At 38.6% G+C, this 27,567-nt stretch overlaps 1 protein-coding gene across 3 annotated transcripts in view; it reads left to right on the forward strand.

The window, feature by feature from the left end:
* WDFY1 (WD repeat and FYVE domain containing 1) overlaps window positions 1–27,567 on the forward strand; it is a 73,071-nt gene that overhangs the window by 28,814 nt on the left and 16,690 nt on the right. For 2 of the 3 annotated variants that reach the window (XM_001374261.4, XM_056807462.1), the window contains exons 2-7: window positions 2,853–2,920; window positions 13,227–13,300; window positions 15,615–15,669; window positions 17,971–18,121; window positions 20,192–20,304; window positions 24,103–24,229. In XM_001374261.4, the coding sequence (XP_001374298.1) occupies window positions 2,853–2,920; window positions 13,227–13,300; window positions 15,615–15,669; window positions 17,971–18,121; window positions 20,192–20,304; window positions 24,103–24,229 (588 nt within the window). Of the gene's footprint in view, window positions 1–1,170; window positions 1,415–2,852; window positions 2,921–13,226; window positions 13,301–15,614; window positions 15,670–17,970; window positions 18,122–20,191; window positions 20,305–24,102; window positions 24,230–27,567 lie in introns of those variants that run through there. The other variant, XM_056807461.1, reaches the window with a different exon arrangement.

The following is a 27,567-nucleotide window of genomic DNA, read 5'->3' on the forward strand; positions in this document are numbered from 1 at the left end:
GAAATGGAAGAAAAAAAGTTACCATTTCTTCAGTTTGTTACTTTCCATTCCAGTAATATTTTTGGATGTCTTCATTATACTTTGAAAATTAGTATTCTTAACTTGTCATCTCCCAGTTTTTAGGGGATCCAGAAGCCACATTTATAATTCAGATAGGTATTTCCTTAAGAAACAGTAGAAACTTCTCGTATCTCCTAGAGTTACTTGTGGCATAGTATTATATGTATGTGTGAAACATATTTATAGATAACACACAAAGATATCTATATATAGTTAAACAAGTATATTATGCTCAAGATAAACCCTAATCAGAATCTCTCCCAATTGTAAAAATTCACATATGCCCTCTAAATTAGTGTCTGTTAGAGTGTATGTACACACACATAATATTTTTCTACCTTACATTTGGATAGCATTTACAGCCTATTTTCACAGACATTGCTACCTGAATTTTATTTAGACTATTCACAGCAACCCTTTGAGTAGACAGAATGGGTATATTTGTCTCCATTTCACAAATTAGAAGCTGATTATTAGAGATGGATACTTAGTTCTTGACCTGACTGCTGAATCATAAGGTCCTTAAAGAAGGGATTGTGCATTGAACTTGGACCTGATAGTTTTGATTTCATTGGTCTTTGTGATCCAAGCCAGTGGTCTCTCAGAGGGTAGGGTCACTCTGTCTAGGTGTAGCAGTTTGGTCACATAATGGATTAGAGACACTGTGTGCTCAATCCTATGTGTGTAGGCATCACATAATGCTCTGCCATGGCACGAGGTTCATTTATTATATAGGTTCAGTGAGTACATACTTTTCTGGCACACAATCATTTTCAACATACATGTTTTCCATAGAACCTAACAATAGATGCAAAGACTAAGGAGATAGTCAATGAAACATTGTTGCTATGACAGAAATAGATGAATGACATAAACAGAGTGATCTGGAGGTTAGTTCTCTCTGACCTAAGGGTTGACCAGTAAGGAGAATCATTGTTACTTTTGGTCAGCTTTCACAATCAATCACAATTACTTAGGAGATGGGTAACAAAACATTTTGTAGCTAGGTACAAGGTTGCATCGCCACTCCCCCATCGCTGCAGGTCTTGAAGAGGGTGGACAGGGTTAGAACAGATGAGTGTGCACAAAGATACTTGTGTGTGAAAGAGATTTAAGTGGAAAAGTCGATGCACAGAGACAGTCCCACTCTCTCGGCGTTGGAAGCCTGGGTCCATTGGCACGAAAAATCGTTACACCTGGAGACTTCCTCAGCTGCATTGGATGGCTGTGTTGTCTTTTGTGCTCCAACACGCCCTAAGCACTCCACAGTGCCTTGCTGTATCGCCATCTCAGCCGTTGAACCTTCTTTTTGGTTTCTTCCGCCTGTTACGTCAAAGCAGTCTTCATATGCTGGGTGAGCAAAGCCCTGGTTCACCAGGGGTCGATGTCGACCCAATGGCTACCCTCACAAGGTTTAGCCGGCCTGTCGAAGCTGTTGCCCGGGGTGTGGCCGCTGCTGCATGCTAGCAGCTACTGGGAGGTACAAGGTTAGAGGATAATTTAATGACAGACCAGATTTGAGGTTTTCCTTAATTTACAAGTTCCGTTTTTCTTGTGTTATTTTAAAGCACCTGGCAATGTTGCTTGGTTTCTGTCCACAAAGAGATTCAGTGGAGTGTTTACTCTAGACCTGGGCTTAAAGGTGATTGATGTTCTTGGTTTGCCTGGCTTGTAATGGGAGTGAATATAACTCTTTGGAGAGGGAAAGGAGGGGGGTAATGGGTAATGATCTTTAGGTTTTAATTCTGTGCATGTAATCTTTTAGGGTAATAATCTGAGGGGATTAAGGTGGGATATATGTGTTAATTCTATAAGTATTTGCTCTCATTATTTCTCCTGTTTTGGGGAGAAGACAATAGCCATAACAATTCCATTAGTAAGGGAAGTTAGAGAAAGAAGTCAGACAGAGGGGGTTCCGTGGGTGCCTCATTTTTCCAGAAAGTCACTTTGTAACTCTGGAACTCATATGTGACCACGTCAGACAGCATGGGCTTGATGGCTTCCCACAATTGGTATTATTTTATCATTTTTATATCATATTTTAACTTCACAAAGAGTTGGGTTGGGCAGGTATACTACTATCGCTATTGTACAGATGAGAGCAAAGACACAAAATATTTTAGGAACTTATCTGAGGAGAGTGGTGGGGCCAGGCCTCGTTGAATTGGCCTTCTTACTTATTATTGCCTGACTCTGGGCAGTTCCTTAACCTGAATGGAACCAAACTTCCTTAACTGTAAATTAAATAATGTGTCCTCCTTTTCAGCTTTTTGATTCTGCAACTAACACAGATAATAAAATGACTAGAACTTAGGTTTCCAGATTTTTCTCTCCAGTATTTCCATCATACCAGGCTGTTTCTGAGATTAGGATTAAGTATATTCACAGTGTGGACACAAGCTTGATTAGCAGGTCCCAGAATACTCAAACCTGAAGGAAATAATTCTCTTTTCATATGCTGAAAGATGGCCAAGGGAAGTATCACCCACATTTAGGGTACAAGCAAAAAACACAAATGTCTAGTCCATTTTAAGAACACGCTTATCTTGCGTATAACAATTCTTTAAGACATTATTAAGGGACAGTTAGAGATGGTAATGATAGTCAACTAGTATTTATTAAGCACCTACTATAGGCCAAACTCTAATTTTATAATAATAATATTAGTTATTATCATAACTAATAACTAAGTAGCCATTAAAAGATTTATTCCATACCATTCCTCCCCAAGAAATGCAACCATCCTGGACATGGCAGTGTAGACTCACCTTCTTCTTTCTTTCTCTCTACAGAACAATCCGGGTATGGCTGAAACGAGACAGTGGTCAGTACTGGCCCAGCATTTATCACACAATGGCATGTAAGTAAACTTTCTCATTTGGGGTGACGTTGGGCCCCAGGCCCTGACAGAGTCCCATCACCTCCAGAATTTCATTGATGTCCAGCCATCCTCGTGACCCTTTTGGATTCAGGTGCTTTTGTCTCAAAGGCTGGGTCATCTACCTCTATTACATTCCCTTTAATGAACTTGATTTGATAATGCCTATTACTTAAATAGGTTCAATGCACTTTCACATATTTCCCTTTGTGTATGATAGAGTGATAGAATATTAAACTTAGAAGGAACCAAAGTCATGAAATCCAACCCCCTCCTCAGGCTCATCAAGACTAAATAATTTAGTGAGGTTTTCAGACATTAAAGAGTTCAAAGTAAAAATTGGAGAGTGTCTCATTAAGCATAGTAAGCCTATAAGAGATTATCCCCTCACATGTCATGTGTGTCCACATAAAAAAAAAAAAAGGCTATGTCCACATAGCCTTTTTTCTCTTAAGCTCATACTTTCTGTCTTAGAATCATTACTGTGTATTGGTTCCAAGGCAGAAGAGTGGGAAGGGTTGACAATGGGAGTTAAGTGACTTGCCCAGGGTGTGAATGAGAAAATTGGAGAAAACCTGCAACAAACCTGAAGGAGTAAGATTTTCAGAAAGCTATCAATCAAGAAGCATTCTGGAATGGAATGGTGACGGTGGGGGGTGGGGGGGTGGGTGGGCGGGGACTGTTGAAAGGAATAGCCAAACTATGAGAAATGGTCTCTTGCTTTTGAGACAGGAAGGAGTAAGAACTGAGAAGATTCTTCTCTTACTGATTTCTCTCTACTGGACAAAAGTGACTAAAAATCCTCAACCTGTTAGCCATATCCCTCAATTCAAGACTCTATTCTACTATTCTTCAATTTAGGAGTATTTTAAGATTAGGGAAACCCTAAACCCTCTCTTCCATCAAACTTCCCTGTCCTTCCCCTTTTCCTAAATAAACCCCCTTGTTTAAACTATTCAAAGAGAGAGTTATCTATTAGATTTATCAGGAAACTTCCAGTTTCCTGTGTCTTCCAGTGTCACCAACTGAAGAAGCCAATTGATGGGAGGGGGGAAGAGAAGAAGAAAAGGGAGGAGGGTGGCAGATCTGATTTCTCAATCACCATAACCCTTAAATCAATTACCTAATACAATTTGGCACTCCGAAAAGGCTGTACCTTGCCCTATATTGAGGAAGCCAGAAGAAAAAAAAATAAAATGTTTATGCAAATAATTTGTGGTATGATGGTGCTAGCCATCAAAACCTGCTACTGGGTGTATAATATTTTATACAGTACAGTAACCAATGTTGTCCTGGAAACAATGGGATATATATTGAACACTGCATCTTTCCTTATGACTATACCATTTCAAAATAATATCGTCCTATGGCAAATTATTGCTCAGGCATACATCTTCACCATGGCTACCATACAGACTTTTAGCTACATGAGAAACATCTATAAATTCATGGTACCAATGACAGCAGCACAAATTATGGTAGTGGATACTAACTTGGAAAATCTAGTAAAAAACATGTGTAAAGAATTTTTAAAGAAGAAGGGTTTGGATAAGTCAAAGTGGGAAATGGATAGGCAGACAGTGGATCTAAAGATAAGGCCAAGAAAAATAAGTTGGGTACACAGGGCAATGACAAGGATAAGGACTCTAGTACCAACAAGGATGCTGAAAAAATATTTCCTTTGAAAGACATCACAAAAATCTCAGATACAGCAGGAGTGTTATATTCAAAAGTCCACAAATAATTTACTACACAGGAATTGGATTTGATTAGGAAACGATTTCCAAAACTTATTTCTGAGCCCCATAGATTGCACAAGGAGCTAAACAGGGCATTTTGGATCTTTGAGCCCAGTTTTGAAGATACAGAATTCCTTTTATCTGAATTATTTAGCCCCATGAACACCGTCAATTTATTGAATGAACTAGATCTGACAGCACCCTGACTAGTTGGCCAACAGAAGAGCAAAAGGTAAGATTTTGACTTCTCTAACCCAAAATGCATGACTTAACTTAGGAAATGTAGGGAGGATTTGCTCCAGGCAATTAAAATGTTTTGCTCCAAACCAAATGCATGGGGTAAATTTGATAAGCTAGTTCAGGAAAAAAATGAACACCCTGAAACATTTATTGATTGCCTCTCATAGACGATAGATAGACTGTAGAGTCTATTATGGGAATAGAAAAAGACTCAGAAGAATCTACAGCTCATGTAAGAAGGTAATTTCTAAGGGGTTGTACACCATACCTCAGAAATTTTTTCACAAATTACTTTCCTAAATATGACACTGTAACATTGTCTGATTTGAGAGAAGCGACATCATATCTTTTGACAGCCATAGTGAACAGAATAAACAGATGAAAGAGCTAAGACAAAAATTACATGACAAGAGAATTTGAAGCAAAGAGAAATTCAAGAAATTAAAAATCTAAATACTTTCAAAACATACACAAAACCTTCTTACCAGCAGAGGAAAGTATCAACAGAAACTAGACAGGGCTTCTTTTTTCATAAAACTGGACACCTCATAAAAGATTGCTTTTCCAAAAAGAAATTAAATAAATAACAAGAACATACAAGTTAAATATTTCTAACAGCAGAGAGATAGGTGCTGCAAACAGTGTAGTTTAAAATCAACTCATGGAGCTTCAAATATTCAGGGAATGCATGCAGCTATTAATGCAGGGACTAAACCCAAATATTCAGAGGTTCTGAGAAGGAATTTATAAAGCCAAAAGTATAATTTATTTAGTTTGGTACATGGAGATAGTATTGCATGGGGTGGAAAACAGAGACATACTGGTACAAAACAAAAGCAAGGAGCAAAACAAGAGAGAGCAGAAAAGAGAAAATGCAAAGGTCTTTGAAGAAGATTTTTTTGAAGAAGGCTTTTCTAAGAGGATAGTATTTGGAAGGTAAAGGAAAAAAGAATCAGCCTAAACTCTGAGAGAGCTCAATGAAGATGCCTCACCTGAACTAGGCTACTCAGCTTCTCCCAGTATAGTATCAAGGAAAACTCTCCGCCCAGATCGGACAATAGCTGCCACCATGCCAAGATGTCGAAACTCTCAGCAAGCTGCCACTAGAGCCACCTCTCCGCCAAAAGAGGCTGGAGAGAGGAAGTGACGCGAAATATATAGACAGTTTTTACATCACTTTCCTGCGTCTCACGTGTACCAATGGTAGCTTAAGCTTGACTTAGGACAGCCCAGGGGTCTGTCAGTTATTTCTGATTTGTCATTTGCTAGCACATGTCTGTCATAGGCCATCCTCCTAAATACTTAATCCTTAAGTATGGGTGTAGACATTCCTGTTTTTGTAGACTAAGTAGGGTGGAGTAATCTAAAGTTCACATGGAGTTATAAAAAACTTACAAAAACTTGCAAACAGAAAACCCCACATGAACCAGTTAAAACTTCAAATAGCTATATAGTACAGACTTCCTTAGGAAAAAAATCCAGCCTGAACCCAGAAGCTGAAATTTTTCATCCTACAGTGAATAATTTAGAAATTTCAAATATAAATATAAATAGAACTGAAATTACATTTGAAAATTATAATAATATCTAAAGATATTCTACAAGGGATGTTTGCTAAACATCAGAATAATGTGGGTAGAATAAAATCAGTGACACAAGTGAAAATTGAAGTCAGGGATGGAGTTCCTCCTAAGATACCTCAGTACAAATTAAGCAAAGAAGCAAAAGTAGGCATAACACCAATCATAAAAAGCTTGTTGGAACAAGGCATTTTAATACCTACAGTGTCTGAATTTAATAGTCCAATTCTGGCTATTAAAAAGAACAAACTTAATGAAGGTGGAAAACCATCTTGGAGATTTGTAATGAATCTTAGAGCAGTAAACAACTTCATAAAAAAAGAACTACACTGTTACACCTTCACCAAATGACATAATCATACAACTACCTTCAGAGGCCCTGCCCAGGGTCAGCCATGTAGGCAGCATCTGAGGCCAGATTTGAACCCACTCCTGGTTCTATGTCCACCAAGCCACCTCACTGCTCCTCCAACCCAGTCTTTTAGTGAGGCTGTAAGCACAGCATTAAGTTGTTATAGCATTAAATGCTAGTCCTAGTTGAATATAAGGAAATCTCCCAATTTTCCTAGGCCCTAACATTCTGTATTGGAAATAGCTGGTCCATAAGCATCAAATGCTTTGCAGTTTTGTTTTTTTAATTGAGACTCAATTTTTTTGGATAATTTTTTTATTTTGATATTAATTATAACTTACATTATTATAAAGTATATAGTTACATAAAACTTAATATTGTGGCAGGCACTGTGATAAACACTTTACAATTGTTATTTCCTTTGATTCTCACAGACAACTCTGGGAGATAGGTACTATTGTTACCCTCTTATTTTATAGATGAGAAAACTGACCAACGGAGGTTAAGTGGTCTGCTCAGGGTCACACAGCTAATAAGTATATGACTAGATTTGAACTCAGATCTTCCTGACTCTGGGCCTTGTGCTCTACCCAGTAAGCCACCTGTTCACAATATTTCCAGGACTGAGGAAGGCCTCCCATATATACAAATACATTTTATATGAGGATTATCTGACTGGTTTTAGTTTTGAATCCTGTTTTTGGTTGTGCTATTTGTGTGACTAGACTATTTACAGAGCTTTTCTGGGATTCATTATCTACAAAATTAAGAGCTTGGTCCAGAAGACTCCAAGGTCTTGTTCTAATTTTGTATGATTCAGATGAGTTTTGAATACTCCAAGGTTGGGTTCTTAAGGGTAATTCCAGAAGGGGTTAGAAACACAAAGGATAAATTTAAACAGATTCCTTTGTGTTGTCTCCAAGCAAGCCCCTTCTTTCTCTGATAGCATACCTTTATTTTTTTATATCCATAGTGTGTGTGAATTAGCTTTCTGAGAGGCCTAGATTTTTAGAGGAGGGCTGTCAGGGACACTCCTATGAGTGATGATCTAACAGGTCCAGCGAGGCCATGGATTGCCCAAGGTTCCATCGTTATTATTAACAGAGGTGAGGTTTCGCTTGATCTTCCGACTCTCAGTTCTTGTCACCTGCTCTGGGAATAGGCCGCTGAGGTTTCACTGGCGAGGTGATGGCCCACTTTGGAGAGCTGCCCCACCATATCCCTGCCATATTTTCAATGAGTCCAAATGGCTATTCTTGACAGGTGAATTTCTAAAAACAGTCCAGAAATAGAGAAGCATAAAGACAGCACTGCTCAAAAATGGAATTAAGTTTACTGGACAAAATAGAATTGTCCTTTAGGTTCTCCTGCAGATAGATGTCTGGCTTCTCTATACAGCAGTGGGTCCTGTATCCATTGCGTGCTACTTTGTTTACAGTATAACCACAGACCCTGTCCTGGCCAGGGCTGGCTCGTTGGGGCATCGAGGCCTTTTTGCCCTGCTCAAGCTGTGTGGTGAAAGAGCCCCTCCTTAAATAGCTCATCCTGCCTCTCCTCCTCCCTGCAGAGGCCTGGCCCCCTAATGCAGCTGCTTCAGAAGGCACTTACTAGGAGCAATTAGGACTGACTCAAGTACTCCAGTGGTCTGGGAAGTCTTAGGACACCTGCAGCCTACATTTCTGCTTATTCCTATTCCTCCTGGCTGAGGCTAAAGCTTCTCTCTTCTCTTCTCTCCCTCCCAAATGCCTTCTGCAAGCCAAGCAAGCTCAGTGCCCATATGAGCCTGAGGAGTGTGACCAGGCTATTATTGTCCCTGCCACTTCTATTGAAAGCCTCCTTAAAGCTACTGCTTTGTTGCCTTTTCCTCCTCTTCAGTAATTTTAGCTTAAGTTGGAATCCATGGTAATTAGAATGACTTAATCTGGTGACACCTCAAGATCATAATTTAGAGCTGTAGGAGACCCCAGAAATGATCTGGTTTGCCCCCCTCCCCCCTCTCCCAGGCAGGGAGGTGTCACTGTGGCTAGAGCAATGGCCCTAGGGGAAGGAAGACTGCATTCAAAGCTTCCTTTAGACCTTGACCAGCCTTATGCTCCTGGGAAAGGCACCCAACCCTCTTTCAGACTCATTTTCCATATCTGCCATGGAAGGATTAGAGCAATTGTTCCTAATTCTCAGAGGAACAAATGTGGCAGATGATGGAGAGGACTCTGCATATCTTAAAGGGCTATTTTATGCTAGTTATTGTTGGTATGATTATTGCAGATCATGAAAATCAGATGGCAAAGCCAGATTCAAAGAATACACTGTAGGATTTAAATTAATATCCAACACTCCAAGAATTATATTTTTATGAAGTTTATTAATAATCACTTGGAGTAGAAGGAATAAAAAGGAAATAGAAATTTAAAAAACCTAATTATTTAACAAAATTAAGACCATGTGACTAAGTTCTCCTTGCTTGTTTAAAAAGCCTGCTCCACCAAAGCTCTGACAGGAAAGCAAGAGAGCCAGAGGCCAGGCTACACCAAGATTTATATCCTTTCCACATCAGCACATAATGTGAGAAGGAGAGTGGGATGCTGGGAGTTGTAGTTTTAGGGTACAGATCCCAATTACATAATCCTCCCCCCACCCCCCAGTGATTCTCATGGGAAGCAAGCATATAGAAATCTCCCAGATTTACATTCCTAGTTTCCCCATGGAATCATTACACATAATCAACTTATATCTCTAAAGATCTCAAAACAGAATTACATATAATATTGTACTTACTATGGGGAAATTACAATAATTTGGGGATAAAAGGGAAATAAAAGAGAAAACAAAACCAATGATTGCTAGGCGCATTGACAAAAAGCCAATTGGGGGCAGTCCCCTTTGGCATAAGAGTGTACATACAAAATAAATGCATTCAATCCCCCACAGTTCAATTTCACTACATCCCATAGTTCATTCTGGATCTTTTGGTGCAATTTGTGGTTTCTGTAGGCATCTTCATGGCACCTTCTCCAAACAGTTCACTTTCTGGATTCACGGAGTTATTAGCAAGTTTCTCATCCTAAAAGTACTCTCAAAAATTTTTTATTTTTATTTTTTTTAAATAGTATTTTATTTGATCATTTCCATGCATTATTCATTAAAGACAAAGATCATTTTCTTTTCCTCCCTCCCACCCCCCGTAGCCGACGCGTGATTCCACTGGGTAAAAAAATTTTTTATAAATATAGAATTATATGACAATTATATAGTCCCCCTTAAGGGTGTTGGCAAACGCATGGATCACCTAGGGTTATATGCTGAGTTATGAGGTATATGTGAATCAATTGTTTATTGGAGTGTTAGATATTAATTTAAATCCTACACCACTGGCTCCAAATCCAGCACTGTCACTTGTCAGAGACAAACCAAGCTTGGGGCATAAGAAATTAGGCAAAGGTCCAAACTTTGGAAATAATATTCCAGGTCTAAGGACAAAGGTTGGAATGAAAACATTTCCCCTATAGACTAAATATCTTAGAAAGTGGCACAGATGGCCAGAAAAACAATCTTGAGAAAGAATATGTTTTTGTACCCATTTAACCATGAACTTGCTAAACCCCACATGTACTCATGCTCCCCCTGCTCCTTCATTCCTGTGCTTTTTTCCTTTATAAACTCTTCCCCTATTCAATAAACTTGGCTGGCAGTAGTTATCAGGTCTGTAGTCCTTCTGACTCCAAAGATTCTAATCTCTCTGGTTTTTATTTCTTGCTTCTATTAAGGGACCCTCAGCCCCTGGTCTGAGCCTTTGGGGCTCTTTTCCCCCTTTAGACTCTTTTTTTTTTTTTGCTTGCCTAACAATACTATCACTGCAGCGAATAGAGTGGTAGGCCTGAGGGGAGGAAGATTCCTCTTCTTGAGTTCAAATCCAGCCTCAAGACACAGGGGTATGTGACCTTGGGCAAGTCACTTAACTATTTGTCTTAGTTTCCTCCTCTGGAAATGATCTGGAGGTTTGCAAAGTGTTTTATATGCATTTGGTCCTCACAACAGCATTGCAAGATAAGTGTTGTTATAGTCCTGTTGGTAGTGATGAAGAAGGAAAGTCTCACTAGTTAAGGGGTTTGCCCAGGGTCGCAGTATTAGGAAATATTCAATCAAGATTTGAACCCAAGTGTCTCCTGACTACTATTCAACACTCTCCATTCTACCACTACATACGTGAATACCTGTAATAGAATACTTCCTTCCTTGGGATGGAGAGAAGAATCATATTACCATTATTATAAGATAATAGGTAATAATACTGTATGTGCATAACATTAAGTCAAATCAATCTTCCAAAAAGCAGATTTGACCATTTCAGTCCCTTTATGCAAATAAACTAGTCAAACAAAAACCTTTTTGGTATTTAAAGCACTTCATAATCTGGCCACTCCATGACAGGCAGCTGGAGTACAGTGGGCTTAGACTGGGTTGGCTTAGACCAAGACTGGGCTTAGAATCAGGATGACTTGAGTTCTGATCTAGCCTTGGACACATACTAGCTATGTGACCCTTAATTGTTCCCTGCCTCAGGTTTCCTTAATGGGAAAATAGCTAATAATATCACTTACTTCCTAGGGTTGTTGTGAGGATAATGAGCTAAAATGAGAAAATATTTGTAAAGTGCTTAGCACTTACATGGTGTAGGTGCTTATTAAGTGTTTATCCCTTCTTTCGCTTCTTCCCTTCACTACTTCCTTTCCTGTCTTCTTATAACTTCCTCCCCACCATAAACCCTGAAATCCAGTACTTTGTCTCCTTGCTTTTCCTCATACAACACTCTAGATAGTTTCACTGGCTTCTCCTGCCAGTGAATTTTGCTTCCTGTAGTTCTCTTCCTGCTCTCTTCTTCTGTCTCTCTCGACTTCCTTCAGCTAAAATCCCACCTTTGACAAGATATTCACGGTCTCTCTTTCTGCTAGTGCCTTCCCTCTGTCCTTGTTCTGTTAGTGTCTTGTTTGTACATAATTGTTCGAGTATTGTCTGCTGCATTAGACTTTGAGCTCCTTGAGACTGAGGTCTGCCTTTTGCTTTTTGCTGTTATCCCAAGAGCTCACCTCAATGCTTGGCATATATGAGGTACTTAATAAAAGCTTATTAACTATCCTTACAAATATTACTCCATTGTTAGAGGGGCATATTAGAAGCTTAAGTACTTGTTGGCTGACAAATATTACTCCACTGTACATTGAACAGCTGACTTGAGTAGACCATGGTGGTTGCTTTCCTTTGGCATATTCAGTTGGCAACTTGACTGCTGATAAAAACAACTGGAACATAAGCAAATGTCAGGCAGAATAAATTAATAATAAATAATCGCTTGCCTGTCATAAAGCCAGTAAGTTAATTTTTTAAAAAGTCTAGGCAACTAAGAAGAGTTCCCCCATTGGGGTACCAATTCAGAAATAATAGATTCCAACTCGCCTACCATTTAATAATAACCACATCTGCCAATTATATAGGACTTTAAGATTGACAGAAGACTTTACATTGATACCTCATTTGATCCTCCCTCAATTGCTGTTAAGGTAGTTGCTATTATGATGCTGGCTTTTCAGATGAAGAAACTGAGGCTCAAAGATGTTTAGTGACTTATTTTCTTCCTGGTCTGTGAGCAACCACAAACATTCTTTTCTGCTCTGGAACTGTGACCAGGGTCCTTATTCTTGCAACCATTATATTGCATAATCCTGCTCCATGCCCTGAGTCTGTAACTCAAAGCCATTTTTTGAGCAATGCAACAGAATCCTACACCTAATGCCAGCAAAGGATCCTTTGTAATCTCCTTCTGACCAGTTGCATGATTCCCTTACTACCCATGGGCTGAGAGCTCTAGAAACTACTACTATTAATTTAGTTACTTCCAGGCCTATTATTGACTTGCTGGGAGTTGGTCTATACTGGATGATTCTCCACCCTCACCCCAGTGAAACAGACCTTTCCTGTTGACTTTCTAAATTGTCTTGGAGAAGAAAATTATTTATCATCCATTTGACAGTTTTGCTACTCCAGAATTTGTATTGATTTGTTATAAAAAACAAAACAAAACAAAAACACCTCACCTTTCATTTTAGAATCAATACTATATATTGGTTCTAAGGCAGAAGAGTAGTTGTGGGCTAGGCAATGGAAGTTAAAGTGACTAGGACAGTGTCACAGGCACATTTGAACCCAGGACCCTCCCATCTCTAGGCCTTGGCTCTGAATCCACTGAGCTACCCAATTGCCCCTCATGTGTTTGGTCTTAAACATTTTCTCATCTGCATAGTTTGCAGCTATTTGGGACAGTTTGTATGAGAAATAACAAATACTAAACTGTGTTACTAATGTGGCCTTGACTTTTTTGACAGCTCCTTGTTCATCAATGGCTTACCATCATGATAGCAGAAGGATATTTGTGGGCCAGGATAATGGAGCCATAATGGTAAGTAGCTTTGGGGATTTAAGAATGGTAAATGCATACAACCTTCCTCAGTTTTGTCTATATCACAGTTACTCTTTATTTTGCCCTTTGAGCAGTTGTTAGTTTTAGATGTTGTAATTGCAAAATTATCACTCTCCAATGGGTAATTCTGACTGTCAAAAACATTTTCTGTTCATTACAAGGTTGTCCTCAATTTATGAATGGGTATGTGCTAAAAGTTTCTGTATAGGAACTTGACATATGTTTTCCCATGGAAACAGTTATAACTGGTGGTTTCCCTGACCTGCCCACAAATGCATTTTGACTTTAATCTGAGAAGTCCAACAGGGGGAGAGGAGGGAGTCGTCCCAGGAATGAAGAAGACAGAGATTGTGTAGGCAAAAGATTTCATGTAAAAGACTTAGCAGTCCAAGGAAGGGATAGTCATTATGTTTAAAAGTTATACACTGTATATCAAGACTGTAAATCCTTCAAAATTAGAAGCCAAACCCCTTGTTTCTCCATTGTTAAAAGTGAGAATCCCTGTCTCTGTTTATTTAAGAGGGATATTAGATCATAGACTGTGTTTCACATATAGTTACTGAACAACAAAAAACAGAGTAGGATCATGTGTTTGGATTTGCCAGTAGTTGAAGTAAATTTTTACTTTCTTTTAGAACCAACTTCAGGGGCTGTGAAACAGTTTTTGAAAATTATCTAGAAAGAAGTTGAGGCATAAGTAGAATTTACAAATTATCACTCTTCTTTATTATGGCACTCATATTAAATAACATACATAGGGAGGAAGCTTCTCCCCTTCCCCCTTTTTGCTAAAAGCAGTTACTTTCCAAAGTTTAATATGATCTTATCCTTGACCTTGGTGTTTGTTGTTGAAATACTTTCACTTCTTTTGGATTAAAGATGGGACTCTGTTGTTTTTCCTTAATCTGAACCCTCAGCAGTTCTCACCAGCTGTGCCCTTCAGAGTGTGGAGAATGCAAAGACCAAGCTTGCCATCCAGCTTGGAAGTTGCTTTCTCTTTCAGTTTCCTTATTTCCCCAACTTTTTTTTTTAAAGCTTTAAGAATTGGAGCAGTGTATAGTGGGCAATGTACTTCATGAGAAATGACTCTTAGTAGCGCAGTTTAATTCATCTTGAACAATTTATTTATTTTCTTCTGTCTTAGAATCAATACTAAGAATCAGTCCAAGATAGAAAGCAATAAGGGTTAGTCCAGTGATGGGGAACCTTTTAGGGACAGTGCTGGTTCTATCTCCATCTCCACCTCCTCCATTTAGGTTTTTCCCACTACCAAGTGTCAGGCGTGAGGAAGTGCTCCCATTGGACTGCTGGGCAGAGGGGCAGATGAAGTGAGGAATGTCGTTAGCAAGTGTAGAGAGGGGGAGAGGTTGGCCTGAGGGCTCTGCTCCCCTCTAGCTCTGCTGCCTGTGAGCTACCCACCTTCCCCCCTGTGTTCTCCCATTGGCTGCTGGGCAGAGGGGCGGGGGATGTGAAAAAAATATCTTTAAGGCTCAGTGGAGAGGGAGGGGAGAGGAGCAGCTCCTCCAGAGACCTGCCTTTCTAGTAATGAACAGGGGGTGGGGGGTAGGGTGACAGCTGCATGCCCACAGAGAGCGCTCTGTGTTCCATCTCTATCACTGGGCTAGGCATTTGGGGTTACGTGACTTGCCCAGGGTCACATAACTAGGAAGTGTCTGAGGCCAAATTTGAACCCAGGACCTTCTGTCACTAGGCCTTGTTCTCCATCTGCTGAGCCACCTACCTGCCCTTCAAGCCATTTTAGTCTGAGCAAAATAGTAAGACAGAAATTTCACCTTTTGGTTATAAAAAAGGTGAAAGAAATAGTCAAAGGCCAGCTCTCTACATATGAATACAGTAAATGTTAATATTCTAGATACTTGGCATTGCCACTAGACCTGGGATTCTTAACCTTTTTGATTTCATGAATGTCTTTGGTCATGTTGGAAAGCCTATGGACTTCTCAGAATAATTTACTTAAATGCATGAAATATATTGGTTTATTAAGGAAACTAATTATATTGAAGCTGTCGTCAAGATGTTATACATTTATGTACCTAGGTTTAAAAATTCTGGTCTAAAATTATATAGATATAGATAGATAGATAGATAGATATAGATAATAGTTTGAAGCCTTTTTACTAAAAATGTTTAATTTGTAGAACTAATACTGAAAGTTCTTAATCTTTTTAAAGGCCATACATACTTGCATTTTGCTTTTTTTCTGAAAGTTATTATTACCTCCTATGTTTGTTTGTTTTTTATTTATTTTTTTATTTGATATATCCAATTATAGGAATTTCACATCTCTGAAGATTTTAATAAGATGAACTTTGTTAAGACATACCCAGGTAATGGCAATATTCACAGTTATTCTTTATAATATCTCAAAATTTTTTTATTTGTTTATTTATTTTAAAGCCATTTTCCCATGTTTACATGATTCATTTTCTTTCTCTCTCCTCTTCCTTCTTTAAAACATTTTGAGTATCACCCACATGGTGTCTAAATTAGGTTTTCATATTGAATAGCTTAGTTATCACGAGTACTGAGAAGGCTCTCAGACTTCAGAAAAGGTAACATTCCCTTTGCCCCTTTTTCTGCCAGATATTATGCCATTTTAGCTTATTGTCAAGGACCAGTGGCAATAGGTCCCAGTTTTAGTTTAAAAAATTCTTCTTGTATTCATCAGATTTCTTGTAGGTTTAGGAACTTTAGGCTCATGATAGTTTGTATGATGTAATATTATGTAAAGATTTCAGATATTTCTTAAAGGTAAAAGTACCTATTTTAAGACAGAAATTTAGGAAAATATGAAACCACGTGAGACTGTAGATCTCAGAAGAGAAAGTATATATTTAATTTTAGGTCAGTGTTGAGAGCAACAGCTGATTTAATTAAATGTAAATGAGAGATTTCTCATTTTGAGAGAATGTTGGTGTTTGGCCATTCAATCCAAAATCCTTATGAAATTTTCAGAATTAATGCTTTAAAGTTAATGGATTTAAAGTTTAAATTTTTCCTTTGACCACATATTTACTTTCCTATATGAATTGACATAGTTTAAAGTCTGGGAAAACATCTGGGAAAGATGTTTCTATAATCTTAACAGTAAGGCCAAATTACCTTTCCCAAGGCAATTGGGTATCTGGACTTTTTTAAAAACGAGGATGATGTAATAAGGGCGAAATAATGTTGAATTGGAGGATGTCGGTGGTACAAGCTGCTTTTTATTTTTACCAGAGTGACTTTTTTTTAATTGATGAGTATTGAACAAACTTTATAATCAGCTTGTTAGCTGTCTTTTTTTTTTTTAATTTTTTTTTTAATCCTTACCTTCTGTCTTAGACTCAATACTGTGTATTGGTTCCAAGGCAGAAGAGTGGTAAGGACTAGGCAGTGGGGGTCAAGTGACTTGCCCAGGGTCACACAACTGGGAAGTGTCTGAGGCCAGATTTGAACCTAGGACCTCCCATCTCTAGGTCTGGCTCTCCATTCACTGAGCCACCTAGCTGCCCTTCACTCCCCCTCCCCCCAGCCTTGTTAGCTGGCTTTTAAAAGGCTATTCATCTCAGTTACCATTCATAGAATTATCTTTTGAAACAATTTAGAAGAATGCTTCCTGCCTTATTCTAACATTTTCTTTTTGGAAATAGATCTTATGTTAATAATTAGAGGGGGAAAGCTCTTTATCCATATTGTGATTATTATATTTCTAATGGCTATTTTGATCACACTTTTTTCTCCTTATATTGTGAAGTGATATTGTCTTGTTTATAAAATTACCTTTTACATTTAAAAAATTTTCATGCACATCTCAGAAGTGAATGTAATTTTTTAAAAGATCTAAAATCATCAGAGGCATAGGAAGATAGTGAAATTAATAGATTAATCCAGGATTATCTTATGTGGCCTATACATCTAAAAACAAGGTTAAGAAGTATTTTTTGCCTAACTGCTATCATCATTAAGTGTATTTTCGGGTTCATTTAATAAGCATTTATCAAACACTTATACTATACCTATCATTATGCAAAGGAAGAATCCTTAAGGATCTTTGTGTGACTGGGGAACTGAGATAAACTCATTAGGGGCTATTTTAAGAGAATATACAGGATATCTGTCACATTCTGAGACATTTCAGAACAGACATTCAGAACAACTATTGCACTAGACAAATAATATGTGCAAAGGGATTGCTCTTGCAATACAATATTTAAGTTTTTTGTTTTTTTTTTACTGCTTTGTTATCTCAATTATAGCAAAGGTGCTAATCTTTAATATTTTCTAGATTCTGATTGTCTTTGACCAAGGAGGACCTGCTATAAGATTCCTTTTCAGGAAAAGAATAGTTGAACCCATGATGTATTGGCAAACTTTTCAATATTTGAGACTTATAAATATTCAAAAATAGGAATGTACTCTTTGGAGGGCTTCCTAGATTCCAGGTACTGTGGAATTTGAAAGAAGAGGCAATTCTCATTGAAGGCTGATATTATTTGCTCTCCCCATGAACCCCTTAAATTTTGGACAGAATATCAATTTAATATTAAAGTTGAGAAGTTAAATCTCCTTTTTTAGTAGTATGTGGTGAGTTTTTTCTAGTGACAGCATTTCTAACTAAAGTAAGCAAATTTCTCCTGATCCAACAGCTCATCAGAGCCGGGTGTCTGCAGTTGTCTTCTGTTTGGGAGCAGAATGGGTTATCAGCACAGGCCATGACAAGTGTGTCAGCTGGATGTGTACCAGGAGTGGGAACATGCTTGGAAAACACTTCTTCACTTCCTGGGCTTCATGCTTACAGTATCCTTTATAGATATTCCCATTCCTTCATTGAAAAGGTTATTTTTCCCTTTCTCAATAAATTATTTCAAAAGCCTGGTTATACAATATAAATATATTTTCAAGAATTTGTTTTGAATTCTGACTGCCAGATATTGGATGAATTTTTAATTAATTGGATAATTCTCTAGATATTTTCTGTTTACTTCTGTGTCTTTACCATTTTTTTCTTTATTACAATTCAGTTAACCTTTGCCCTTACTAATACAGCATCAAATCACATCATCAAAATAAAGAATGTGGATGAGACTGTTGAGTGAACTGTTGAGTGAAAACATAGGTGAGGACTCAGGCAGGGGTTTGTACCACTGAAGAAAGGATCTTGACTCATTTTTATAGAAGCAGAAACTGAATGAAAGAAACTGGATAGCATTCTCTGTCCTCAGAAACACTGATCCCTTAGGCATTTGTGACGCAGCAGATTTCTTAAGAAACACTCTAGCCTAGTTACTACCAGCTTGAGAGTGGCAAGTACTTGATGGCGGCAACACTGTGTGTGTATGGTGATGAGAAATGCTTTTGGAACAAACCAGTCATAGTGGAGGTTTCTTGCCCCCTGACTCTAAGGTTTAAAAACAAATCTCTTTTGGTAGAGGAAGCTTCTAATTGGAGGAATACCCCTCAACACAAATTGGCCCCTTCTCTTCAACTTAGAGTCTTTGAGCAGGAGTTTTAGCATGGAGTCTATGGACTGACTTAAAAGATATTTTTTTAATGAACCATGTTCCAATATTAATGGTTTCCTTTGTAATCCTGTGCATTTAAATACATTTTTTTAAGAGTCCATTGGCCTTCCCAACCTGCCAGAAGGAGCAGCCTTTGGGTTCACCAGTCCTGCAGAAGAGGAGTACAGGAAAACCTGGTGGTGACTAACTGTCATCAAAGGACAAGTGTAGCTAGCTCTGCACAACTTGTTCCCCAACTACCTGTACTATTGCAGCCTATTTACTGAGGCAGAGAGGGGCTGCGTGCTATGTGGGTGAAGCCACACCAACGGCATCTATTAAAGTACTAATATAGGTGCAAGGCCCTGGGCCAAGTGCTAGAGACACAGGGCAGACCCTGCTCTTATGGCTATGACAGGCCAGGTCTATGGTGGTAAACCTATGGCATGTGTGCTGGAGGGGGCACTCAGAGCCCTCTTTGTGGACACGTGCACCCTCACTCCAGAACAGAGTTTACTAGAAAACCAGAGGGCCAGGCCCCAGGCTACTCCTCTTCCCCCTCTCCATGGGGGCCTGAGGACATGTCTCATATCACCCATCCCTCTAAAACGTTCTCCATCACTACCCGAGACCCAGATAAACTCTTACCTTCTTCAAGAAGCTTTAATGGTCTCTTTTAGTCTCAGGGCCCTCCTTCCTTTGGTTATCTCCCATTTATCCTATGTACGTCTTATTTGTATGGAGTTGTTGGCATATTATTCCCCCCCCATTAATTTGTGAGTTCCTTTGGAGCAGGTTCATCTTTCCTTTTCTGTATCCCCAATGCTTGATACAATGCATTGCACATAGTAGGCATTATTAGATGCTTAATAAATGCCTATTGATGGACTGAACAGGGGAAGATAGGTATAATTAACTGATTGGAAGAAGAATGAGAAAGGAGTAAAGAAAAGATTTCTCATAGCAAAGAGCTATGAGAAATTTGAGGAAGACTTTTGTCCTGGGATGGGATGCAGGGATCAGGAAATTCCCTGATGTGATATCCTTGAAAAGGGCCTTGAACTGAGGGAAGGGTTTTAATAGACAAGGACGAGGGCAAAGAACTAATTCTGGTCCCTGGGTAGTTTTGCAAGTGAGTGAGAGTGTGTGCACACTGGACAGGACTGCACGAGACTTGGGCTCGCTCAGATATTTCAGCTTTACAGAGTCTGTGTATCTTGCTACTTGTATAATTTTAATCTTGTATGTATGGACCATTTGTATTTTCTTCTGCATAACTTTTACCCCCAAATTGATTGTCATTTGTTTTTAAAGAAGTAATTTGAGAATAGTAATCCATTACTTATCCTTGACTAATTCCATTCAGATTTGACTTAGATACTCAGCATGCCTTTGTTGGAGACTACTCTGGACAGATCACACTGCTAAAGCTTGAGCAGAACACCTGTTCAATTATTACAACCCTTAAAGGGCACGAAGGTAAATTGTTTTCAGACTTTCCCTCTTGTTTTAGAACACAGAGTCTGACATTTCTAGCCAAGTAATTAGTTCTGATAACTAATTATAAATTTGAACATTTTATTTGGCTACACCAGCACAGAACTTCCTTTTTTTAACCTTTTACTTTCTGTCTTAGAATTGATACTGAGTATCAGTTCCATGGCAGTTGAGCGATAAGGGTTTGGCACTTGGGGTCAAGTCAGCAAAGTACTTTTTTTTTTTTAAACCCTTACCTTCTGCCTTAGAATCAGTACTATGTATTGGTTCTAAGGCAGAAGAGTGGTAAAGGCTGGGGGTTAAGGGACTTGCCCAGGGTTACCCAGCTAGGAAGTGTCTGAGGCCAGATTTGAACCAAGGACCTCCCCTCTCTGGGCCTGGCTCTTCATCCACAGAGCTACCCAGCTGCCCCCTGGCAAAGTACTTTTTAACCTGGGGTCAGCAACTTTTTTCATCGGCTTTATTTCAACATCTTTGGTTTCCTTTATAATCTAATGTATATTATTGTATACATTGAAAAACTTGATTTCACCAGACCACCTCTAATAACCAAAGAGATTAACAGAACCCTTGAGCTAAAGACGATAGATCCCAAAAGATGAATTGGAATCATTTAAATAAGTTTGAAGATGAAGCATCCTTTTCTTAATTAAAAAAAAAAGCATACTTTCTGTTTTTCATGGATATTGGTGTTGTTTTTGTCTATGACTAGTTCTCTCCTGAACTAATTTTCTCCTAATTGGGTCATTTAGAGCAATCTAAGTTCCAGTGATTCTTTGATAGTGTCTGTAATGAAAAGTTCATGAGTCACAATTGCTAGGACCCACTGGCCAAAGGGCAGGACAGTACTGAAGTAAGCCCAGAGCTGATGTGAAGTCAGTCACTCTAGTTAGGTTTACAGATGTATTTTCTTTCTTTTATTGGGGTGAGGAGAAGAAAATGAAAGTAGAAGGCTTCTTTTTAGAAAATCAAGAACAAATTTTCTTTTTCTTCCTTTTTTTCCCCCCAGTTACATGTAGAAATATTTTTTGGCAGTTTTTGACATTTAAAGTTCAGATACCCCCCCACTTCCCCACCCCATGATGAATAAATAGTCTGATATAGGCTAGACCCATACTTTCATGTATTACATATTTCCATATGGCTCATGACAGAAGACACATTTCACATATACAATAGAAATCTCATGTGTTGATCTGCCCTCAGATTTTACTGCAAACTGTTTTCATCAGGAGACCCTTGCTGTTATCTTAGAGACATGCTTTGCTGAGAATGGTTTAGGCTTTCACAGTTGATTATCATAATATTTCTGTAACTGTGTACACTTTCCTGGTTCTGCTCATTTCACTTTGCATCAGTTCATATAAATCTTTCCAGGTTTTTCTAAAGTTATCCTGTTCATCATTCCTTAAGACTCAATAGTATTACATTACCACCATATAATACAACTTGTGCATCCATTCTTAACACTCCCTCAGTTTCCAATTCTTTGCCTCTACAAAAAGAACTGCTAAAAATATTTTGGTATAGGTGGGATCTTTTCCCCTTATCTCTTTCTGATCTGTTTGGGATACAGACCCAGTAATGTTATTGTTGGGTCAAAGGGTATGCATAGTTTTGTGGCCTTTGAGCCTGGTTCCATGTTGCTATCCAGAATGATTGTATCAGTTTACAGTTCTACCAGCAGAGTATTAGTGTGTCTCAATTTTCCCACATCCCCTTTAACATCTCTCATTTTCCTTTTTGGTCACATTAGCCATTCTAGTAAGTATGGGGTGGTATCTCAAGGTTATTTTAATTTGTGTTTCTCTAATCAAGAGTGATTAGGAACATTTTTTCAAATGACTGGATAGTTTTAATTTCCTCCTCTGAGCACTGCCTATTCATATTCTTGGACCATTTTTCAATTGTTGTAGGTCAAATTTGACCTACTCTATATATTTGAGAAATAAAGTTTGTCAGGGACACTTGCTATAAGATTTCTTCCCAAATTTGTTTTTGCTCATCAGATCTTGATTGCATTTGTTTTATTTATATAAATCCAAACATTTAATGTAATCAGAATTACCTTTTTCTTTTTTTATACCATTACCTTCCATCTTAGAATCAATACTATGTATTGGTTCCAAGGCAGAAGGGCTAGGCAATGGGGGTTAAGTGACTTGCCCAGGGTCACACAGCTGGGAAGTGTCTGAGGCCAGATTTGAACCTAGGACCTCCCATCTCTAGGCCTGGCTCTCAATTCACTGAGCTACCCAGCTGCCCCCTATGTATTTCATCTTTTGTAATGTCTCTATATGTTATTTGGCCATAAATTCTTCTTTCATCCATAAGTCTGATAGGTAAAATTTTCCATGTTGCCCTAATTTATTTACAGTATCCCCCTTTATTTCTAGATGAAGTATCCATTTTGACTTTATACTGGTGTATGGTGAAATATTGGTTCATGCCTAATCTTTGTAGAAAGAAAGATGTTCATCTCACTGTGGCTGCTCCCAGGCATTAAGTATACTTATAATTTTAAAGCTCAGTCTTTATTTATTAGCTTGCTGGGCCTGCACTGGTTTTTCAGATCTGATGAAGGGCTTTAGGCCTTTCTTCCTTCCTTCCTTTCTTCCTTCCTTCCTTTCTTCCTTCCTTCCTTCCTTTCTTTCTTTCTTTCTTTCTTTCTTTCTTTCTTTCTTTCTTTCTTTCTTTCTTTCTTTCTTTCTTTCTTTCTTTCTTTCTTTCTTTCTTTCTTTCTTTCTTTCTTTCTTTCTTTCTTTCTTTCTTTCTTTCTTTCTTTCTTTCTTTCTTTCTTTCTTTCTGTCTGTCTGTCTGTCTGTCTGTCTGTCTGTCTGTCTTTCTGCCTCTCTGCCTCTCTCTCTCTCCGCCTCTCTCTCTCTGCCTGCCTCTCTCTCTCTCTCTCTCTCTCTCTCTGCCTGCCTCTCTCTCTCTCTCTCTCTCTCTCTCTCTCTCTCTCTCTCTCTCAGTAACATTAAATATTAACAATGAAGAGGTTCAGGAAAGTTTATGGAAAGGATGTTTTTTCAATAGACAAAGACGACATTGCTTCAAACCAAGAATGCACCATCACATTGGATGTTAGTCAGCTCTAAGCTGAATTAGCTTTGAGTTTAGACCTTGCTGCCAAACTTTTTATATAGTTTGCATAGTCTGGCTTATTTAATTGGCATAGTCTAGCCAGCTTTGTAGGTGCAGAGAGCCTGAATTCAGCCCTATGTCAGATCTCTTTTTGATTAGCTTTGATAATTTTGGGCATAGGCCTCTGTTTCCTTTTTTTTTTACCCCTTTCTCTAAAGTAATGATTCTATAATTAAGTAATCACTGAGGATTTTTCCAGAGCCAAGAATTAGTTTCTTCTATGAAAGACCTAGTTAGAAATTTAATTAAACTTGCCCACTCTCAAAAAAGACCTCTTCTCCAGAACTTGTAGAAATTTAATAATTTAGGTTCATAGCTATTCTAATCTTAGATCTCTGAAGCCAACATATTTGTTAACTTCTAAGTCAATCTTTAGGGTGCAATTTTTGCAGCCTTGCATTTCCTTGGTGAAGTACAAGGAAAAATACTTTTAAAATATTCATATTATTACTAGAATTCAGTAGTCAGCAAATAACAGCTGCTACTCATTCTCTTTATTGAGAATCTCCATCTCTTACCTTGTAACTCATGAAATGGTGGCCTAGTAACCCTTTACTCAAGGAGAGCCACATTTTAGTTCTATGGCTTAACTCTTACTATAAGACTGAATGCAGGTGTTTGTCTGTAAACCCACAGGTAGCATTGCTTCACTGTGGTGGGATCCAATTCAGCGGTTACTCTTCTCTGGAGCATCTGACAACAGCATCATCATGTGGGACATTGGGGGAAGAAAAGGCCGGATGCTATTGCTTCAGGGACATCAGTAGGTGATCTATTTGTTTTCATGTTTGCAAGAAAGTTTGGGGGTCCTTGTGCTTTTCGAAGAAGTTTGCCCTAATGGAATAACTCAATGGCTTCCCATTATACTGCATGCCCTAGTGTAATCATTCAGCAAGCACTTATTGGGTATCTATTGTGTACTGAGTACCATCTTTAGTTCTGGGAGAGATACAGCATTTAGTGAAGACACAGTCCCTGCTCTCAGAGTTCATTTTTTAAAACTTACTGTCAAATAATGCAGTCTTCAGTTTTTCCTACTTGTTTCATTCAGTGCTGCTTTGCAAACATCTCTATTCCTTTCTTTCCTGAGAGAGAGAGAGAGAGAGAGAGAGAGAGAGAGAGAGAGAGAGAGAGAGAGAGAGAGAGAGAGAGAGAGAGAGAATTAAATAGGGAAGAGGAAAAGAGCTTCTCAGCATAATTAAGCACTTCCTCAGTCAGGAGGCAAGGTGTTCCACATTTATAGCCCTCCACCTCTGCAAGAATGGAAGGATGTACATTCTTATATTTCTTTTCCAAGTCCACATTAAATCAGAACAATTTCATAGGATTTAGTTATAATCTTTTGTGTGTGTGTGTGTGTGGTTCTTTCTGTTTACATTGCTTTAGTCGTGTGGTTTGTTTTTATGGTTCTGCTTGTTTTACTTCATACCAATTCATATAAGTCTTCCTCTGCTTTTCTATATTCTTCTGTTATTGTTTTTCCTTTGGTTCCATAAAGGGATTGGGATTTCATTTCTCCTTGGGAATTTCCAGTGAGATACAGCTTGGCTTTCTGTTGCTGTCAGAACTACTTGGAGGGTACAGAAGGTTAAATGGCTTTAGTACCTGGGGCTCTGGAAGGGCTAAATAACACACACAAGATAGGATGTTAAAGTCAGGACTCAAGTATTTCTGACTCCAAGACCCAGCTCTCTGTCAGCTGGGCTCCAATGCCCTATTTTCTGTATTCTCCAGTCATTATTTCTTAGGTTACAGCTTTATTTCAAATAAAAACTCAAGATGCTTAAGGCATTTCTGAGAAAATAAACCCTAGAAATAAATATAAATGTCATGCTTTTAATTGTTTTTTAAAAACATTTAGAATCTTAGAATCAATACTAAGTATCAATTCCAAAGCAGAAAAGTAGTAAGGAAAAGGCAGTTAGGGTTGTGACTTGCCTAGAATCACATAGCTAAGAAGTATCTGAAGCCAGATTTGAACAATCCTGACCCTCTATCTACTGAGCCACCTAGGCTTATGGTTAAATCTGATAGAATGTATCTTTGTGGCATTTGTTCCCTTTCATCTCCTTAGATGCTTTAAGCCCGTTTATAATTGTTTTATCTGTGAGGCTCTTTATTTTTTTGTTCTACAAACAATTGAAGACTCAAACTTAGTCATAACTAAAATTTAGGGTTATTGAAATAGTTTCCAATCATCTGAGTCTCTGGGCCTGACCCAATGTCCACAGAGCCACCTTGCTGCCTCAGGGCTCTGGCTTTTTAAAGCTCATCAGGAGGATTTACCTCCCCTGAGATTTTCAGATTGGCCAAGGTTTCACTTCAGTCTCTACACATCACATCCCTTGACTACCACCAGTCAGGAATCTTGAAGAAACATGACTGACTGCTTTTCTGTGAGACTTCCCTGCACCTGACAGAAGGAGAAATGGAGTCTGTTGTTTATTGGAGTCATAGTTTCTGCTTCATTATTGAAGGGGGGCGGGGTTACCCTTACCCTCCCAGACTCTCTCAGTCCTTGGTTCTTTTTCATCTAAGCCTTTGCAATGGAAGGTAAGGTAGCTAAAAAAGTTTGGCCCCATGTTAAGTATTTCAGTAATCAATGTTTTGGAATACCATGGTGCTCGTATCAGAGATTCTTGATACTTATATCGTCTTCTCAAATAGAAACACTTATAGCTGCTTTTCTTTTTATTATTTTGTATTAAAACAACAGTTCACTTGATCATCTTTACATACAAAGAACAGAAAAGTGGAGATTGCATATGTGACTGAGAAGCTCTATGATGAAGAAGAGCCTGCCTCTCCCTTTTTTTTTTAACTTTTAAACATTATTTTATTTGGTCATTTCCAAACATTATTCACTGGAAACAAAGATCATTTTCTTTTCCTCCCCTCCCCCCTCCCACCACCTTTCCCTCTCCCATAGCTGACACACGATTCCACTGGTTATCACATGTGTTCTTGACTCGAATCCATTTCCCTGTTGTTGGTATTTGCACTAGAGTGTTCATTTAGAGTCTCTCCTCAGTCATATCCCCTCAACCCCTGTAGTCAAGCAGTTGCTTTTCATCGGTGTTTTTACTCCCACAGTTTATCCTCTGTTTGTGGATAGTATTTTTTTTAGATCCCTGCAGGTTGTTCAGGGACATTGCATTGCCACTAATCTCTCCCCCTTTTTTTTACAACATACATTAAATATGTTAAGTTCCAGAGATGTCCTGCTTGTCTGTATCTCCTTCTGTACCACCTGCTGTTCTTTGTGTGTGTGTTTAAACTGTCACCTTCCATCTGAGAAGAAATAACAGATACTGGCTCTAAGACAGAAGAGAAGTAAGGGCTAGCCGATTGGGGGGGGGGGGGGTGGATAAGTGACATAACGTAGGGTCATACAGCTAAGAAGTGAATGAGACCAGATTTGTTGTATATGTTTTTTATGCTTTGTCATCATCACTGGATCAGTTCCTCCCATTTGAAAAAAAAAAAAACCAAACAATAAAAAACTTCCCTTGAATCCAGTAATTCGTATCATACAAAACAACATCACACACAGACCACGTCTGAAAATGCAGGTCATATTTTGTGTCTCCAGTCTACCATCACTGCTCTGGCAGAGGTGTGTCACTTTTGTCATTGGTTCTCCAGGATCTTACCTGGTCATGGCATTAACCAGGCTCATTGGGCCTGTCAGAGTTGTTTTGGTTTACTGTGTTATAGTCATCGTATTAATTAGCCTCCTGGGCCTGCTCACTTCACTCTGCCTCAGGTCTTAGGTTTCTCTGAATCCATCCCTTTTATTATTCTTTCAACAGCTCACTTACATTCAGGTACCATAATTTGCTTCCTGATTCCTCAGTGAACAGTTTCCCCATATTTTCCAGCTTTTGCTACCATAAAAGTACTAGTTTAAATACATTTCTACAAAGGAGTCCTTTCCCCTTTGAAATCTTTAGCATAAAACAAGCCCAGCCTTGTTAACATGGGGCCAAGAAAACAAGCAATTTTTAGGTACTAATTTTCAAATATTCAAGTCAGTAAATATTAAAGGTGTATCCTGTGTGCCAAGCTGATGTGAGGGGACATAATGGCAAACAGGAGCTC

Source organism: Monodelphis domestica, chromosome 8, assembly GCF_027887165.1.
Source record: "Monodelphis domestica isolate mMonDom1 chromosome 8, mMonDom1.pri, whole genome shotgun sequence".
NCBI lineage: Eukaryota > Metazoa > Chordata > Mammalia > Didelphimorphia > Didelphidae > Monodelphis > Monodelphis domestica.